The sequence below is a fragment of the Rana temporaria genome, chromosome 1, assembly GCF_905171775.1.
Source record: "Rana temporaria chromosome 1, aRanTem1.1, whole genome shotgun sequence".
In the NCBI taxonomy this organism is placed as follows: domain Eukaryota; kingdom Metazoa; phylum Chordata; class Amphibia; order Anura; family Ranidae; genus Rana; species Rana temporaria.
Window position 1 is genome coordinate 577,342,713 of NC_053489.1, and position 18,282 is coordinate 577,360,994.

The following is an 18,282-nucleotide window of genomic DNA, read 5'->3' on the forward strand; positions in this document are numbered from 1 at the left end:
GCACTGCACATGTCCTCTTCCCTCCCAAAGCACCCTTCCACCTAGTACATGCCTGTCTGTCCCCAACTATACCCCACTTTCTAGAAACATGCTTGTAAAATAAAAACAAAGCTGCTTTTCTCTCTACACACCATTTGGTGAGAATGTATTGAGGTAAAGACAATGGTCTCTCTCTAATCTCCACACACATTCCCCATGTCCTGAAATCAGCCGCATACAGAAATGCAAGCTCGGTGTAAGTGGAACAATAAAGTTTAGAAAGCAAACAAAAAAAAAGAGCCTATTGCGGCACCGGTAGCGCCCGGATTTGTGACGTACGGGACGTCGTGACGTCGCAGCGACCGGGTATGGCGGCCTCAGCTTCCTGGTGATTGCAGCTGCCGGGAAAAGGAGGGGGGGAAGTAGTTGTGGCGCTTCCCGGTGTGCGCCCGGCGGAGGAGAGGAGCGAGAATGGCGGACTTTGATGAGATTTATGAAGAGGAGGAAGAAGATGAAGAGCGGGCCCTGGAGGAGCAGCTTCTCAAGTATTCTCCTGACCCGGTGGTGGTCCGAGGATGCGGGCACGTCACAGTGTAAGGAAGAGGGGGTGTCTGATAACAGGGACGGAGGGGGGGGCCATAGTCTGGTTTGTGTATACATTGTATAGAAAGTGATGGGGCTATTAATCAAACATGAGGCAGCTGTGCCTGGCAGCCAATCAGCTTTTACCTTCAGCTTATTCAGCTAAGCTTTGAAAATGAAAGCGAGAACCTGATTGGTTGGAATGCAGCAGATTCAGAGTAAGTTCCCCTCTGAGTTGTCTTGCTACTGACAGCAATGTGGTGGAGGAGCTTTCATCGCACATTTCTAAATATTGTTACTATTATACAGAATTTCTATAGCGCCAACAGTTTGTAACAAGGAACTTCAGGCTCACTTCCTCCCCTGGTGCTGCCATTATTGTGAGTGTGCCCAATGGGTCAAGCCAAGTCTTCTAGTCCTGGCAGGGCCCATTGGCGCATTTGCACACGTGCAGTGGGGGTTTCTGTGCATGCGCTGACAGGGAATGTTTTGGACTCCTGTGATGCCAGTCTTTGCACATGTGTGGGGAGCCTCATGCATGCACAGGTGGCCAGGAAACGGATGCATGGATATATGTGCCACAGGGCTCTCTGAGGACCTGAGCCATGCAGTACATCTTCACACATGCAGGGGGTGAGGGAAACGTCTGGCCTAGGTGAGAAAAGCGGAAGGGCTGCAGATATAACTTATTTTTTTTACAACATACTTGCATACTTTGGCCATTGGGTAGGGGGCAGAGCAGCACAAGATGCCATTTAGGCCCCATTCTCAATTTTGCATACCAGGCACAAGTGTTTCCGCTAGGAATGCACCAATACCTGTTTTTTTTTTTTTTTTTAACAGTGAGTATGAGAACTGATACTTGTGCTCAAGTACTCGCTGGCACCAGTTACCGATGCCGTGTGATTTGTGCACATCCAAAATGAATGAACTGGGCATGCGATTTAAACAGGTGGGATTCCAGTGCAAATCGCATGTGGTTTCCTGTACTGCATCCGTGTGAACCCAGGCTGAAGTCACTATGACGAGCCTGGGTTCACGCAGGATAATGGAAGTTATTATCACACAAGGAGAGCAGCCCCTGAAATGGTTCTAAAAAGTCCAATAATAATGGTCCATAAAGTTCAGCGCCCGGAGGCCACTATGCCCAGAGGGAGAAGCCAGCTCTATAATGAGGCAGTATAGAAAGATAGGGAAGCACCATCAAAGTGCGGTAACGGGTGAACCGTTTATTAAAAAACGATTATAACAATTTGCATGTTAAAAGTACATATTAAATCCGCATGGTCATATTGTACCCGTCCTGCGGGACCCACCATGATGAAAAAACGCAGCCGATTGCGGGCTGGAGAGATGTATAGACCTGTAGAAGGAGCTTGCAAGCTCCAAGTGTGTAACCTCTTACTACAGTGGTCCGCCCTCAAGCTGATGTCACTTCTGCCCTATACACACATGTGCCCTGCAAGCTGGTGTACAGGGGTCCTGGAACTTCCTACAGCCCTGTGAGCACCGCAAGCAGTTGTGGTTTTCGGTCATCGTCAGATCCTGCGGGACCGGGGGCACTATGATTCGGATTTGATATGTACTTATAATATGTGAGATCTTATAACCATTTCTTTAAAATAAACCGTTTGCTCATTGCTGCCCTTAGATGGCACTTCCCTGTTTTTTTTTTTTTATAGTGGGTTCACACAGGAACAGTGCGGTAAACCGAGTGTGATTTGGATAGGGAACGCACAGGATTCCTGTTCAAATCACTTGCGATTCCTTGCGATTTGAGGCCGTTCATTTTGCATGGGCTCAAATCACACCGCACAGGTATTCGATTTTGGTTATCGAAGCATTTACACGGGTACAGGTAGCAAATCCTTGGTTTTGTCACAAATACTGGTGCAACCGTAGTTCCCACTCACAATTTTTTTGAGCCATTTGCACGCGATTTTGCATGTCGCATAGGGTCATCCCACTTGATTGGGCCTAGGCAGGTTTTTTTTACCTGAAAAGAAGCTCCTGCTCCTTTTTTTTTATGGCGACAAGCTTCACAGGGTTTTGAAAAACACATTTGCTGTACAACAATTGCGGTTGAATTGAGGTGCTGTTAAGGGATTATGGTAACCAAATGCACATTGTGCAGCAATTCTGCCCATGATCCCAAATCGTGAAATGTGGACAGGGCCTTAGAGTGAAGATTCAAATGAAGTGTATCCAAGCACTCGTTCACATGAACAGTGCATGCTGATGAGCACTCTGACCAGATTGCTGTTCAGAGAGCATTTGACAGGTATATCTACAAGAAAGTCCAGCGAGAATTTTTGTCCAAAGAACTTTGTGTAAAAGGTCCGCCTGTCTATTTACATCTGACTGCCATCTGATCCACCAATGGAATGGGGAATCCCCATCCATCTGTTTTTAGTGGACAGGATCTGTTGTTGGTGGGTGTCAATGAATGCGTCTATTTACACCCACTCCAGAGAGAAGACTGGAGAGTCTGATCGGGTCCACCTGACAAAACTGACAGGTGGACCCGATCAGTCTGCCCGTGTGAAAAGGCCCTTGGGTGCACACTGCAGATACATCTGTAAGCTTTAGTAAATAGATTCCGTATTCAATTTTCTTTTTTTACATCTTGAACTAGGGCCAGGGTCACTTCAGCTCACAACCTTGACTAATACCCCCCCCCCCCACCTTGCATGTGTTCTGGTTCACCATACATGTATGTGCTGTTAATCTTATTGTTTTTGTTTCACAGGATTTAAGAGGGGTGGTGGTAGTCTTGTGGGAATATTGATTGTTTTCATATTGACTCTCTGATACATTATTTATAGGCTATGACTCTGATCTGATAGTATGCATAATTTGACACATAAAATGTTTTGTTTGTAATTGAGTTTTCTCCTGGAGAAATGGATCCACATTTTCTTCAGTCACATGACAACCTGTTATGAAGATGTCGCCACACAGTTTGGCTCCCAATTCTATGTTTAAAGCGGAGTTCCAGGCTTTTTTCAGTTTATTATTAGTCAGCAGCTACAAAAAGTGTAGCTGCTGACTTTTAATAAACACACACTTGCCTGTCCAGTAATGCGGCCACCATAAAAACTGGGCACACGGCTTCACGGCCGGGCACGCACTGCGCATGTCCAAGCTGTGCTGCGCTCTCCGAGTGGACAAGCAATCTTCTGAGACCTGTGAAGTGTCCCAGGAGATTGCCAAGAGGGAGGGGCCGCCTAGGGGGAGAGGAGGAGTCACCTAGGCGGTCTGAAGTCAAAAGTGGGACAGGAAGTCCCTGTCAAAACTAGGTTCCCCTCTCCCCCCAATTACATGCCAAATGTTGCATGTAAGGGGGCGAGGAGTACTTAAAGCGGAAGTTCCGCTTTTCGGTGGAACCCTGCTTTAAGAAACATTGATAAAACGATTTAAAAATGAATGGATTAGTATATGTGATGTGATGCTTGCTCATCAAATTGTGATTCATCACAAGAGCATCCAAAAACAGACAGAAGCTTGTTTTATTGGTTAGCTGAGATTTGCTGGCTGATAGGAGCTCCTAGGTGGAATGTGCATTGCTGGAAGTTGCTATGTCTGTTGTACCTAAATTAAGTGAGTCACTGCAAATAGATAGAAATTACTTCAGCTGTCATTGATGAGGGAATGTTGCATTAAAATATTGATGTTGATGTTCAGACACAGCCATTAAAAACTCAGCTAAGCACTAATTTCATCTGAACTGCCTGTTCCAAAAAAATCTTTACAGAAACTGGGTCCCCAAACGAGGACCATGTGTAATTATTCCTTCTCTTCAGGATGGTCTCGCAGATGGGGGGCTGAATTGGGTGCTACATTAACCACTTGCTCTTCAGAGAGTTTTATCCCCTTCACGACCAGGGCTATTTTTTTGCTATTTAGTGTTCCTTTAACTGGCATTTGCTTGGTCCTGCAACACTGTACACAAATTCAATTAATATATTTTTTTTTCACACAAATTGTGCTTTTGGTGGTATTAAATCACCACTGTGTGTTTGTTTATTTTTTTGCTACTTGACTTCTGGAAGAGTTACCCCCCCCCCCCTTCATGAACAGGACATTTTTTGCAATAGCGGGACTGCGATGTTGCGGCAGCCAATCGGACACTAATTGACGCTTTTGACTCAGTGGGAACTAGTGACTTTAATACAGTGATTGGTGTTAAAAATTTGTACTGTACTAATGACACTGGCTGGGAAAGGTTTAATATTTAGGGTGATCAAAGGGTTAAATGTGTGCCTAACCAGTGTTTCTGCGTACTGTGTGGTGTTTTTTACTAAGGGATGTGATGAATTTTGTTTCTTTGCACAGTCGCATCCCTGCTGACAGGACATGGCTCTACCTTGCTTACATAGGCAGAGCTCAGTCCTATGCCTTTCCTCACCGATCAGCCAGTGATGTCGGACATCCATTGGCTGGCATCTGCTGTTACTAATCACAGCAGAAGCAGCGAGTGCCCATGCCCCCTAGGCGGAAGAATAGCCACACTTGCAGTAAATCTTCTCTGGGGCGGCCTGGAAGTGGATAAACAAAAAAAGACGAAGTTTTGAAATTTTTATCTTTGTGAAAGTTAGAGCCGGTTCACACAGGGGAGACTCGTCAGGTGACGCAGCCACCTGACAAGTCGTGTTCCGCTCTGTTCAATAGAACCATTCTAATAGGAGCGATGCAAGTCGCTCCGACTTAGAAAAAGGTTCTTGTACGACTTTGGGGGAGACTCGGAGCGACTTGCATTGACCTCAATACAGAAATCATTTTGCAAGTCTTCTTGAGATCGCCTTGCCGAGTCGCCCCCAGGTCGTGCTGCCCCTGTGTGAACCGGCTCTGAGTCTACAAACTATGGTGTTTACATTTGAAAAGTGATCAATCCCGGCGGCGCACCAGTGCGCATGTGCTTGGCGACATACAAGTATTTTCCTGAGCCTACAGCTGCCACTCTCTAGCTGTAAATCAACAGCTTCCAGGTTTTAGCCCATGTTCGCATTGGGTTGATTTGGCATATCAAATCGGTGGCTATTGCTTGCAATGGTACCATCCGAATCGGTGCGACACTGACTTTGCGGTGCCGCACATATTCCTAAAAGTAGTTTCTGTACTTCTTTTTGCGACTTCAGGGGCGATTTGATTAGACATCTGTGCATGAACCCGCACAGTTGTCTGTCAAGTTGCCCCCGATGTTGGACTGCATTGCCGGTTTGAAATCGTGTGATTTCATCAGGGTGGAAACTGTCAACTTGTGTTGTGAATGATTTGCAACTGGAGAAAGTGGCTTTTGTTCACATAAGCTGACAACCGCACACACCAGCTACTACACTTGTCCAAAACAGCCTAATGTAGTACCTGGCTTGTGCTGTTGTTGGCTTGTATTTTTATAAATAAATGCGCCCTTCTACAGCTGCAGTCATTCACAACAATGCGGGACCTTTTTCCCCTCTCCCCGTTCCCTGAATAACAAGCTGCAGTGTAAAGGAAAAAGTAAAGATGAGCAGACAGCACTGCACAACACAACAATGTTCAGTCTTGGTTTAGGACGGGGCAGGATTGTGCACTGCCTGTTATGCCACAGCTCTCCCTGAACTGTCATTCAGTACTCTGTTTCTATTGATCAGTGTTTTCAGCTAGCTAGGCACGAATCGGATACCACAGCTTAGCAACCTCTGCACGAATTAAGATGGGGAAAGTGCTATGTGCACAGGATCGTCTTTTTTGTGTTTTAACAAGCTGTAGTTTTCTTTCCTGGCGATCTTCTTTACTTTCCCTAATGACAATGTTTGGGCTTTAATTGGCTGTCTTGGGCCCATTGGTGAATTGTGAGATGCGGAAAAAAGTGCTGTGGTCCCCTATACCTGAATGCATGAGGGGGCTCTAGTAGTGGCCCGGCAAGTCCTGCCTGTGCTGTCTCCTGTCTGAATGTGCCTGGTACTTTGCTTGGCATGATTAGCATAATTATTGTGCTTCATAATTGGCCTTAGTTAGAGTTTTTTTTTATATATATATCTCTATCTCTATCTCTCATATCACAGATCATTAGGACTATTGTCTTGTCATTCCTGTTTCTTTAGTTTGAGGGGTGTTTTGAAAGGACTAATTTGGAAGTGTCCTCTACTACATTCCAGAGAATGTTTCAGCTGCTGTCCCTGCATTAACACTAAGCCAGACCATTTTCTCAAAATATTTCTCGTCTCCAAGTGGAAAAGAGTAATAAAAACGAAGCCTAGTGTTTCATACAAGCTAATGATTTCTACATATTTTCACATAAACTAATAGTTTAATGCCTGACAATAAATGTTATATATATTCTGCTCAACTAATGTTAAAGGGGTTGTAAATGTTCGTGGTTTTTCACCTTAATGCATCGTATGCATTAAAGGGGAGTTCCACCCACAATTTCACTTTTTAAATATAAATACCCCTGTAATACACAAGCTTAATGTATTCTAGTAAAGTTAGTCTGTAAACTAAGGTCCATTTTGTTAGGTTGTTACAGCATTTAGATAATTAGTTTATAATCTAGAAATAGACCGTGGCCATCTTAAGTGTGGGCATCATGAAGCCAGACTGTATGACTTCCTGGATTTCAGCTTTGCATATCTCGCACATGCTCAGTGCACAAGAAATGTAATAGGTTTCAGTCAGGTTTGCAAGGACTACTGGGAAACATGATGCCTATCCCAGAAACCCTTGCAAATAGCCTAGGCTAATAAGGAGGAAGTAATGAAGGACTACAAAATAAAGGTATTTACAAGCAACAAATTAAATAAAAATTGTCCATTCTGAACACTATGAGATTAGAGCATGCAGCACAGACAAACATAAAAAAATGGGTGGAACTCAACTTTAAGGTGAAAAAACACCTGGCAATCAAGGGCCCCCCAGTCCCCCCGTTTTACCTGAGCCCATTCACCTGCTCGACTTATCCCTGGCATCCTCTTCTCAGAGTCTCAGGTTGAATTGATTGATAGATTGATAGCAGTGCAGCTATTGGCTCCCACTGCTGTCAATCAAACCCAATGACGCGGCCGCCCGGAGGTGGGACTAAATCATACACTCTGTGTCTGTGGACACCGAGTGTATAAGACGGCAGCACGCCCGCAAGGACACTCCCCTCGGGAGAGATCTTCAGAGGGGAGAGAAGAGAATTGGAGGGGCAAGAGGTCACAGGCCTTGGGTGTCATGTATAAGAAGGTCAAATCTCCTAATGCATTACTAGAGAGAGATGAAATTAATACACATTTTTACAATTGAAAGCATACACATATAGATCGGCATAAATATCATGAATTATGCAATTCTATCAAAAGGTATATGAAAAAATATCAAAGGACATAGAAACATGACTTAAGAATTTTTGAAAGCGTGTGGATCCAATAGGGCTGCAACTAACGATTATTTTCATAATCGATTAGTTGGCCGATTATTGTTTCGATTAGTCGATTAATCGGATAATAGCCTAAATCTGAGACGGAGCAACAATATAGATATTGAGAGGTTTATAGATTAAAAAAATAACAAAACTATAGTGGTTATGGTTGGCAGTCAACTAGGGACATTTTAAGGGGGTTAGCTATTGTGGGGAGGAGCGAGAGAGCCGCCGTGGGACCCCAGAACAGGAGGATCGGGGCCACTCTGTGCAAAACAAACTGCACAGTGAAGGTAAGTATGACCTGTTTCTTTTTTTTTAAATGTGCCTTTACAACCACTTTAATGTTCCTTTCAGAATATAGTAGGGCCGAAACAACTAATCGATTATGAAATTAATCGATTACAATTTTCATAATCAATTAATCGGCCAATAAAATAATGGGGTTAAAAAAACTAAAATTAGCCTTTTATAGTACAAAAAAGCAAATCACTACTGTAAATATTACTTTCACTGTCCCACAGTAAAAAAAATTAACCCCTTACAGTAGCAATTATTTGCTCTTTTTGTACTTATTTTATTTTTGTTTTTTTAACCCCATTACGTTACTAAACATCTCAGGCCTGGGTCACGCCTCTGTTTTTTCATGCTTTTTGTAGAAACACACTACAGTTTATTTACATGTTTTCCTATGAGACACGTTCACATGCATGATTTTTTTTCGGTAGCTGCTAGGGTTGTCCCGATACCACTTTTTTTAAGACCAAGTACTGATACTTTTTTCCAAGTACTCGCCAATACCGATACTTTTTTTTTTTTTTTCAATGTCATGTGGCAGTTTGACAGATGGGGACTGATAGGTGGCACTGACAGGTGGCTGGCACTTATGGGCACTGACTGGTGACTGGCGCTGATGGGCACTAATAGGTGGCTGGCACTGATAGATGGCACTAATTGCACTGATAGGTAGCACTTGTGGGCACTGATAGATGGCACTGATTGCACTGACAGGTGGCTGGCACTGAAATCCTGCGAAAAATGACAGTTTATAAAAAAAAAAAAAAAAAAAAATATGCTGCAACGCCCATCTTGGTACACCCTGCACTCCTCTGCAGCAAGCAGCAGCAGACATCTTGTTACACCCAGCCTGAGCTATATGGGCTGGGTGCAACAAGATGTCTGCTGCTGTTTACTGCAGCGGAGTGCAGGGTGTACCAAGATGAGTGTAGGGACGTTCAGCTGCTGACATGTTACACAGACCTCTCCCCCTACAGTGCAGACCCCCTCCACCTCCCCTCCTACAATACAGATCCCCCCCCCCCCCCACTTCAGACCCGTAATGCTGTGCACCTCGGAAGCTCAGATGACCAGCGGGCATTGCGGTGACACACAGGCTGAAGCCTGGCCTTCCGGGGGGGGGGGGGGGGGTCCGTCGTGTCACCCGAGACCCAGCCGCGGCTCTGACAAATCTCGGCTGTGACTGTCTCACAGTCACACAGCCGAGCAGACCGCAGCCGCCTCCCCCTCCTCTGTGTATACTACAAGTGCTGCACTTGTAGTATACACAGAGGAGGGGGGAGGTGGCTGCGGTCTGCTCGGCTGTGAGACAGTCACAGCCGAGATTTGTCAGAGCCGCGGCTGGGTCTCGGGTGTGACGACGGACCCCCCCCCCCCCACAAAGCCAGGCTTCAGCCTGTGTGTCACTGCCTCCCTGTCACCGCCATGCCGCCCGCTATCTCCACGCTGTCCTCTTCAGTCGCGGAAGGGGAGAACCGGCCCGACACCCCCCCAGCGTGTGCTGCCTGCCCCCTCTACAGCCAAACTCCGCCTGCACTCCCCCTGCCCTCTCCTGCCTTCCCCCCGCCCTCTCCTGCCTTCCCCAGACACTGACTCCTCTCCGGCCAAAAAAATATCGGGACAGGCCTAGTTGCTGCATGTAATGTGCTTTTGCGGCAATTTGTGTTTTGTAATCTGGCCAACAAATTGGCCCAAAAAATATGTAAAAATGCAAATTTTTTTTTTTTTTTTAAGGCTATTATCCGATCGATTAATCAAAACAATAATCGGCCAACTAATCGGTTATGAAAATAATCGTTCGTTGCAGCCCTAGAATATAGCATGGAATATGGAGTGAAAATTGTTGGTGGTTTTGTGTATTTGCTTATCATGTACAAAATAGTGTTGCGCTACTGCAATACACAAAACAAATATGTGATAATAAATACCAAATTCATCAAAAATAAACAAATCCCAAATAAAGTAGTCCCATATGATGTGTAATCCAACTGATCAACTAATATACCGTCACAGTGCTCAAACGTGACCATCCATCTTAAATCCGTGCTCCACCTTTAAACGGCTCTTAACAGCATTATCTTTTCTTAAAGTGTTTGTTACCTTTTAAAAAATAACAATCCTTCTCCTTTTTAAGCATGTTGTACAGCAAAGTGCGTGTGCTGTGTCATTTGGCCCTCTGCATCACCTGAAAAACCTGGATGATCCTGCCAGTTTCTGCCCTGACCACTGCTATCTGCAGCTCTCCTGTGTCTCCCTCTGTTCTCCCCCCCCTCCCTTCCCTGCCTGTCTGCTTCTGTGTCAGTGCCCGCCCTCTCCCCTCCTGCTGCTGAAATAACTTTTAATGTCTCGTATAATCCTGTTTCCTAATGATGATTGCTCCTGTCTTTGTGTTTTATTAATTTGTCTCTCACGTGGCCAGCTCTCTCCTCCTCTCCTGACAGACATCAGCAGGGGAAGCTCAGCCCCTCCTGCTGCAGCTGTCAGACAGGTAGAGGAGAGAGCCAGCCAGTCATGTGAGCACAAAGCGGCACTCTATTATTATTATTATTATTATTATTATTATTATCTTCATATAATCCTCTTAGAATAACAATCATGATGATGATAATAATAATATTATTATCATTATTATTCTAAGAGGATTATATGAAGTTATCAGTGTGGGTTAACAACCACTTTAAATATCTCTCCATCCATCACATTTCCCTCAAAGCAATAAATAGGTTGCAGGATCCATTTAAATCTTATGTAGTAAAGACTGGTTCCCTTCACATCCACAGAAATTAACTCCCCAATTTACTGGTTCCACAGAATTTTAGAATGCATTACAGTAAACAACTTTCCGGTTTATGGCCCAAGACGGGAAGTGACTTGGCTCCGCACTACGCGTTTACACCACTAACCCATGTGGCTTCTTCTGGATCAGAAGGATCAAATTTGGTATCATCACATACAGTATTTGTTTGTTTTGTGTATTGATTAGCGCAACACTATTTTGTTTGGATGTGGGAGCACTGTTATTTATGTTTTTAATTTAGGCACTGATTGGTAGCACACAGAGAATTATATATTTGCTTTTTAGTTTATAATACCATCCCTTTTTCTGGAGTGATGTGGATCTTCTAAACACAGATGTTAAAGCTGAGCTCCAGCCTTGCACAATTGTGCAGGTTCATCTCATGTACTGAAATGGCTTACTTGCATTTCACTGAACACTGTGGGTTTCTCACTTTGTGCATTAGAAGCTGCAGCAAGTCAGAACCTACCATTTCCCTGGCTGGAGGATTTTTACAGCATTGCCCTTTCCTCCCCAACTTTACCATCTATGGCCTGCCTATTTCATTAATTGAATGACTGCCCTTTTAAACATAGAGTCTTAGTCATGCCATACATGCAATTTTTTTTATTTTCTTCAACCATAGGTTGATCGACTTCAGTACAGCCAGCCTGCCCATAGATGGATCGAAAATCATATGTTGGTATTGCACAGTGTTTCGCATGCAAACACAGCAGCCTGTTTTTAATGATGGGCTGGGTTACTCTTAAAATTGTCTTTGACAGGCTGATCATCAGATAAAAGCAACAGCTACCCGATTGCTTCAACAGACCCCCAGGACATTCATTTGTAGCTGCTGACTTTTAATCTGAAAAAAGTCTGGAAATCTGCTTTAACTTTAGTATATTTGTTGCTGAAATGTTGCACTCAATAAAACCTTGCACTTGATGTCCTGTGACTTAAAACCTACCACCATTTTATTTCCCAGGGTCTCTGCTTTTGCAAAAAAAAAAAAAAAAACTAAGGGAAAGGGTTAAAAGCTGTCTATACCCAAATTTTTATTTTCTGTTTTTGATAGAATGGATAAGGGTTGAAAACCTGTCAAGTTTTACTGCTACCCAGGCCTCTTTTAGGCTTAATGTATAGGGTTATAAAACCTTCCCTGAATGATTTAACTTGACAGATAGAAACCGATGTTTAAAAACGAGTCAAAATTAAAACCGCCTCTAAACGAAATGCGGCTAAATGTGAGTTGCTGCCTTTACAAGCTATTACAGGCATTTGAAATGCCTCAACGTCTGTTCTGAATGCATTTTTTATTTTATTTTTTGCTTTCCAAATAATGCTTCTAAACTCAACTGTCTATAAAGGACCCTGTGTACATGTACTGATAAGATAACATAGAGGAGAGTTCAGGGGAAGCTGAAAAAATGGCCAACTGCTCCTAAACGTTCATTTACCAGCAGCAGTGTACATGAAGCCTTAGGCAGGCCATACACGGTCAAATTAAAAAAAATCTGGCATGTTGTAAACTTATTGAAAAACAAATCGTTTTCTAATCGATGGGAGAATAGTGCAAAAAATGTAATGGGAAAAAAATGTGCAAGAAAAAAAAATTCCTAGAAATAAGAGATTCCAATCCACAATTTTTTTTTTCTGTAGCAACATGAGGTGAAATTGAATGCTTGGTTGGTCAAAATCAATGGTGGCACCATCGGATCACAAAACGCACAATTTCTGATTTTCATAAGAAAATTACTTTGAAATTCGACAATGTATGGCCAACCTTGGAGAGATTTCCCCTGGCTTTGTTTTACTAGATGGGAAGTAAGGGGAAGTTTGCAGCAGGGAAACTGAAAATAAAAAGCTTACAGAGCTTCTAGCATTCCCTTACCTAACGTTGCCTTTTTTTTTTTTTTACGTTTTGTGTTGAGCAGCGAAGAATTGGACCTCCTTTCAGACTCTTCTTTGGAGAGATTTCTTCATATCTTGTTAAAGCGGGAGTTCACCCGAATTTTTTTTTTTTAACATTAGATTGATGCTCATTTTGTGAAGGGGAATCGGGTAGTTTTTTTAAAATCGAAGCAGTACTTACCGTTTTAGAGAGCGATCTTCTCCGCCGCTTCCGGGTATGGTCTTCGGGACTGGGCATTCCTGTTTAATTGACAGGCTTCAGACGGTCGCATACATCGCGTCACGAGTAGCCGAAAGAAGCCGAACGTCGGTGCTGCTCTATACGGCGCCTGCGCACCGACGTTCGGCTACTTTCGGAAAATCGTGAGGCGATGTATGCAACCGTCGGAAGCCTGTCGGAAGACTGTCAATCAAGTAGGAACGCCCAGTCCCGCAGCCCATACCCGGAAGCTGCTTCGATTGTAAAAAAAAACACCCGATTCCCCTTGACAAAACGAGCCTCAATCTAAAGTTTTTTGGGTGAACCTCCACTTTAAGACCTGATTCACAACCATGCATTTTTAGTGCATTTTGCAGATTTGCATTGTAGTCCATTTCATATGGAACGTGTTCTGTAGTGCAAATCTGTAAAATGCAAAAAGCACTAAAAATGCATAGATGTAAATCTGGCTCTAAAGTGTTTGGGGAAATTCCTCTAATAGGCTTTGGTTGTCCATGCACTTTAGGCAAGCATGTTGTGCAAATTAAAGCCTGGAAATGTCAGAATTGAATAACCCTACTTGTCTAATGCATGGAGCAAAATGCACTAAATGTGAGTTGTTTGCAATATGGTACCATTTCCCAAGCTAGTAATGACTACATTTTAGCCATTGCACAATATGGTATAATACATTCTGTTCTGATTAAAGTTGATGTAAACCCTCTCATATACCCAGTAAAGTGAATAGCCTCAGATCCACAGAGATGAAACAAATCCTCCTACGTAAGTTTTGCTTTTCTGCAGTCTTTTCTCTACAGCCATTCAAAAGTACAGAATTGTGTTAAAATCCTTCTTCATCTGTTAGTATATGGGCCCTTTCACACGGGGCGGATCAGTAATGATCCGCCTCTGTGTGTCCGTCAGCTCAGCGGGGATCGCTCTGTATATCCCCGCTGAGCTGGCAGCTGACAGTGCGGTCCCCGCACACTGTGCAGGGACCGCCCTGTCTTTTCTCCGCTCTCCCCAATGGGGGATCGGATGAACACGGACCGGAAAAAAAATAGGGTTTTCTTCCGTCCGCAAAATCGGATCTTTGCAGAGGCGGGTGATTACGGGTGTCAGCGGATGCTTATCCGCTGACATCCGCAATCACATAGGGACCAATGTATGTCCCTTTTTCATCCGCAAAGGGACAGATGAAAAAGCGGACATACGGGGTCCGCACATGTGAAAGGGGCCTTACAGAGGAGGAGGTGGGGAGCTGCAGTTTGTGTGTGTGTGAGAGCTGATTGGAGGAAAGGCACACAGCCCCTTTCAGACATGCACAGGATTGAAGGAAGGATACAGAGCTGTGTTAATAGACAAACTGTGTGCTTATCTGTCACAAATTTTATCTTGTGTCTGGGAAAACCTTTTAGAAGTGACTCATGCTGATAACGGAGGAATGAAGCACAAGATAGAATAGAGACTTAGGCTGCATTCACACCTAGGCGTTTTGTCACCTGAAGCGCGACGCTACAATACGCTGGAGGGGAAAAATAATATAATTATTTTTTTTTCTCTTTGGGCATATTTCCACCTTTCTTGTACTACTGTCACAAGTAACAAAAGATGATGGGACACCATTCTAATGGAGTCATAGACAGCAGGTTAAAGTTTTGGCTGGAGCTGCGTTGTGGGAAAAATTTGGTGTTAAATATATTTCCATATGAGCTGGCCTTGTTGCGTGACTTCATCTTTTTTAACATGAATTAACACTACCTTATTTTCTCTTATAGATTTGGTCTTAGCAACAAATTTGAAGCAGAGTTTCCATCCTCTTTAACTGGCAAGGTATGGATGCAGTGAATAATAAATACATTTTCTTGATGTTGAATAATTCAGGTATAATGTTCTAATGACAATTTGTTTATACACCTAGGTAGCCCCAGAGGAATTTAAATCCAGCATTAACAGAGTCAACAGTTGTCTTAAGAAGAACCTTCCAATTAATGTCCGCTGGCTGCTGTGTGGATGTCTTTGTTGTTGTTGCACATTAGGATGCAGCATGTGGCCAGTTGTGTGTCTTAGTAAAAGAGTAAGTTAATGATTTTTTTCTTTTTTTGAGTGTCTGTCATATCCGGTACTCTCTTTAAATGTTAGAAAACACCAGTAAATGGGTCCAGCAAAGGTCCAAAGGGACAAGCAGAGGTAGGAAATCATAGGGCAAAAAAGTAGACGTGCTGTGTTGGTAACAGCAGATAGTTCAATTAAGCCAATCTGCTTAGGATACAGAAAATGGCTGAGTAGCACTTTGCAGTCTGTAAGACAGAACACAACTTTAAAGCGTTACTAAAACTAGGCATCTGCATTCACTATATCTGGTCTCCTACAGTACATGGAAATGCAATAATTTTTCTAAATATAAACTGCTAAATACCTTTTCTCATTAGCAGTCTTGTGAGGCCTATCGGTTCCAGGTAAAGCTTGTAGGAGTAGTTTTCAAATTGCACTGAGGTGTCCTATCAGGATCCAGGACCCCCGACCCTCTGTCTAGACAGTGCTGAGTGGCCCTGTGCTGATCACCTACATCCTCCAAAGGAAAATAAAATAAAAACTCGCTAGCAATACACACCAAGCTGAACATGTGCAGCCTGACTCCAAAGGCTCTGTCTTGAAATGTTCTGGAGCCAGTGGAAGAAAAGGAGGACCTGTGCATACAAGATCAAGCAGCCTTTTTACACAACGCAGAGGCTTAACCCTTTAGGTTCCACAGCAAGTATAACAAGCATGCTCTATTGCATTTACAGACTGATCTTACTGTTGTGGCTTTGGTAACACTTTAAAGTGGATGTAAACCTGATATCTATTGATTTCAATGGCAGGGGGTGTTTTAGGAGCGGTATATTCACCACTCCCATAACGCCCCAAAGATGCTGCTTGCATTTTTTTTTCCCTGTCCTGCTAGCGCACCGATCCAGTGTGAAAGCACTTGGGCGTTTTTACACTGGGGAGGTGTTTTTCAGGCACTTTACAGGCTTTTTTTTTTTTTTTTTTTAAGGCTGCGGCCGTTATTTGGGTGATGAATAATGTAATCGCTGACTGCTTATGGTCTGTAGTAAAGCAAACTTGGTACTTTGCTTAGAATGGGCAAGTTTGCGTTTAAAGTGGATGTAAACCCTCACATATACCCAGTGAAGTGAACAGCCTCAGATGATACTCAGAGATTAAACCAATCTCTCTACATAAGTTTTATTTGTATATCTGCTGTCTTCCTGTTCCAGCCCTGGGTGTGGAGTCTTGGCATACACTGTGTGACAGCTGATTGGATGAAAGCCCGCACATAGGCAGAGGAAGGATGAAAGGTGCTGTGCTGTGAATAAACCAGCTCTCTGCTAATCTCTCTATGCACATACCCTGACACAAATTTCCAGCTGCCTTTCACAGAAGTTATGATGGCAGAGGAACAGAGCAGCAGAAAGACCACAGGACTTAGGGCTTTGGAGAGATACAAGTAAACACTACAGATAAAGGCACAGGTCAGATTTCATGAATGGGGTTTGGAAAAGCTACCCCCCCCCCCCATGATTTGGATAGGAAAGCTTAAAACTACAGTCACATTTTACATTTGTCAACAGAAATAGATTGTAAATTGGGATAATCTGCACTGGTGACAGCTGTCTGAGGGAATTTCCTCCACTTTGGAAATATATGGTGCAGTTTTTCATTTTAAGTGCATCTGTACAGCGCAGTCTTCTCAAAGTGCCCCTGCAAAGTCCCATAAAAACCAATTGATCCCGTCACTGAGGTCCATGTCGGGCTGCTTCCTGTGATGGGGCTGAAATGATGCTGAACTGCTCCTGAATTCAGAGCAGAGTTGCCACTTGCATGTAGGCCGCGTCTGCACTACAGTGGGATTGGAAGATGTTGCAGACATTGCTATTAAGAATTGTTACTGTTGATTGATGAGCCTGTAGCTTGCCAATCAGTACCTAGCCACACTTGGTTCTGCCCACTGCTTTCTGAATTGATGGTACTGCTTCTGTTGCTGAAACCCTCCCACTGGGAGCTGCAGTGTCTGAGAAGGAAAGCAAGTGAGACAAATGAAGGAAGATTTGGCTCTATTGAGAGGAGGTTTTTGTTTAATTTTTGAGGCTTGTGCATCACACATTAACTGGATTTGGGACTTGTTTAGTATATAATACAGGGGCCTGGACTTTAGGCGGCAGTTACACCTAACCAGAGTGTATTTCAAGTGATTTGCCAGCATTTTTTAATGGTGCAATTTTGTCATGTGTGTACTTATTTGGAGTGTCTTCCGTGTGTGTGTGTGTGTGTGTGTGTATAGGTGTTTTGTAAGCTTCAGGCATTTTTCTCTTGCACGGTGAAAGTTTGGAATCCCCTTTGATGCCAGCTGTTGGCATCTTCCTTGTATCTGCTAGCTTTTTTGTGTGTTGTGGCAGAGAAACGCATGGAAAAACAATTGAGAAATGTGCATAAGTGTTTGTTGTACTTCTTCACGCTACAAGCAACAGAGTGTGCTAATGTGAACAGGTGCAGTTTAAATGACTTAATTTGTACTTGTTAAGCATTGTCTTTCGTACACCTATGTGAGACAAAATGCTCAGGAGTGAATGTAGCCTCAGGCTGGGTTCACACTACTACACTACTTTCATCCTACTTTGCTCTGCTACATTGGTCCTACATTTATCCTACATCCATCCTACTTTCATGAACAGGACACTACTTTGGTCCGACTTCAATGATATTCAATGGGTTGAAGTAGGATCAATGTAGGACCAAGAGTAGTACAGGGAGCATTTTCAAAGTCGGACTGACTTGTGTAGGACCAGTTAAGACGGCTCTCATAGGGAAACATTGATTTTCACATGTCATGCTACATGAGGCTCCCAATGTAGGACCGTTTGTCGGACAAGTGTGAACCCAGCCAAAAAGGGTGCATATACCCTGTGAAAGTTACTAGCCTCAGGTGATACACAGATCGATCAAAGTACAGCATTTAGGCCCCTTTCACACGGACGGATAAAATGGTGCTTTTAGCTGCAGATTTTCTTGTTTTCTACCGCAGCTAAAAGCACACAATGCTTTCCTATGGCGGTTTTGGGTGTGAATCCCCTATAGGCAAAATGCTATGCCTGGCTTATCTGTGTG

General features: G+C 43.6%; 1 protein-coding gene across 1 annotated transcript in view; it reads left to right on the plus strand.

The window, feature by feature from the left end:
• The first annotated feature begins 292 nt into the window (after positions 1 to 292).
• Positions 293 to 18,282, plus strand: part of CHIC2 (cysteine rich hydrophobic domain 2) — a 30,334-nt gene continuing 12,344 nt past the window's right edge. The window contains exons 1-3 of the mRNA XM_040334849.1: positions 293 to 572; positions 14,910 to 14,964; positions 15,053 to 15,208. Of these exons, the coding sequence (XP_040190783.1) occupies positions 451 to 572; positions 14,910 to 14,964; positions 15,053 to 15,208 (333 nt within the window). The 5' untranslated portion in view covers positions 293 to 450. The remainder of the gene's footprint in view (positions 573 to 14,909; positions 14,965 to 15,052; positions 15,209 to 18,282) is intronic.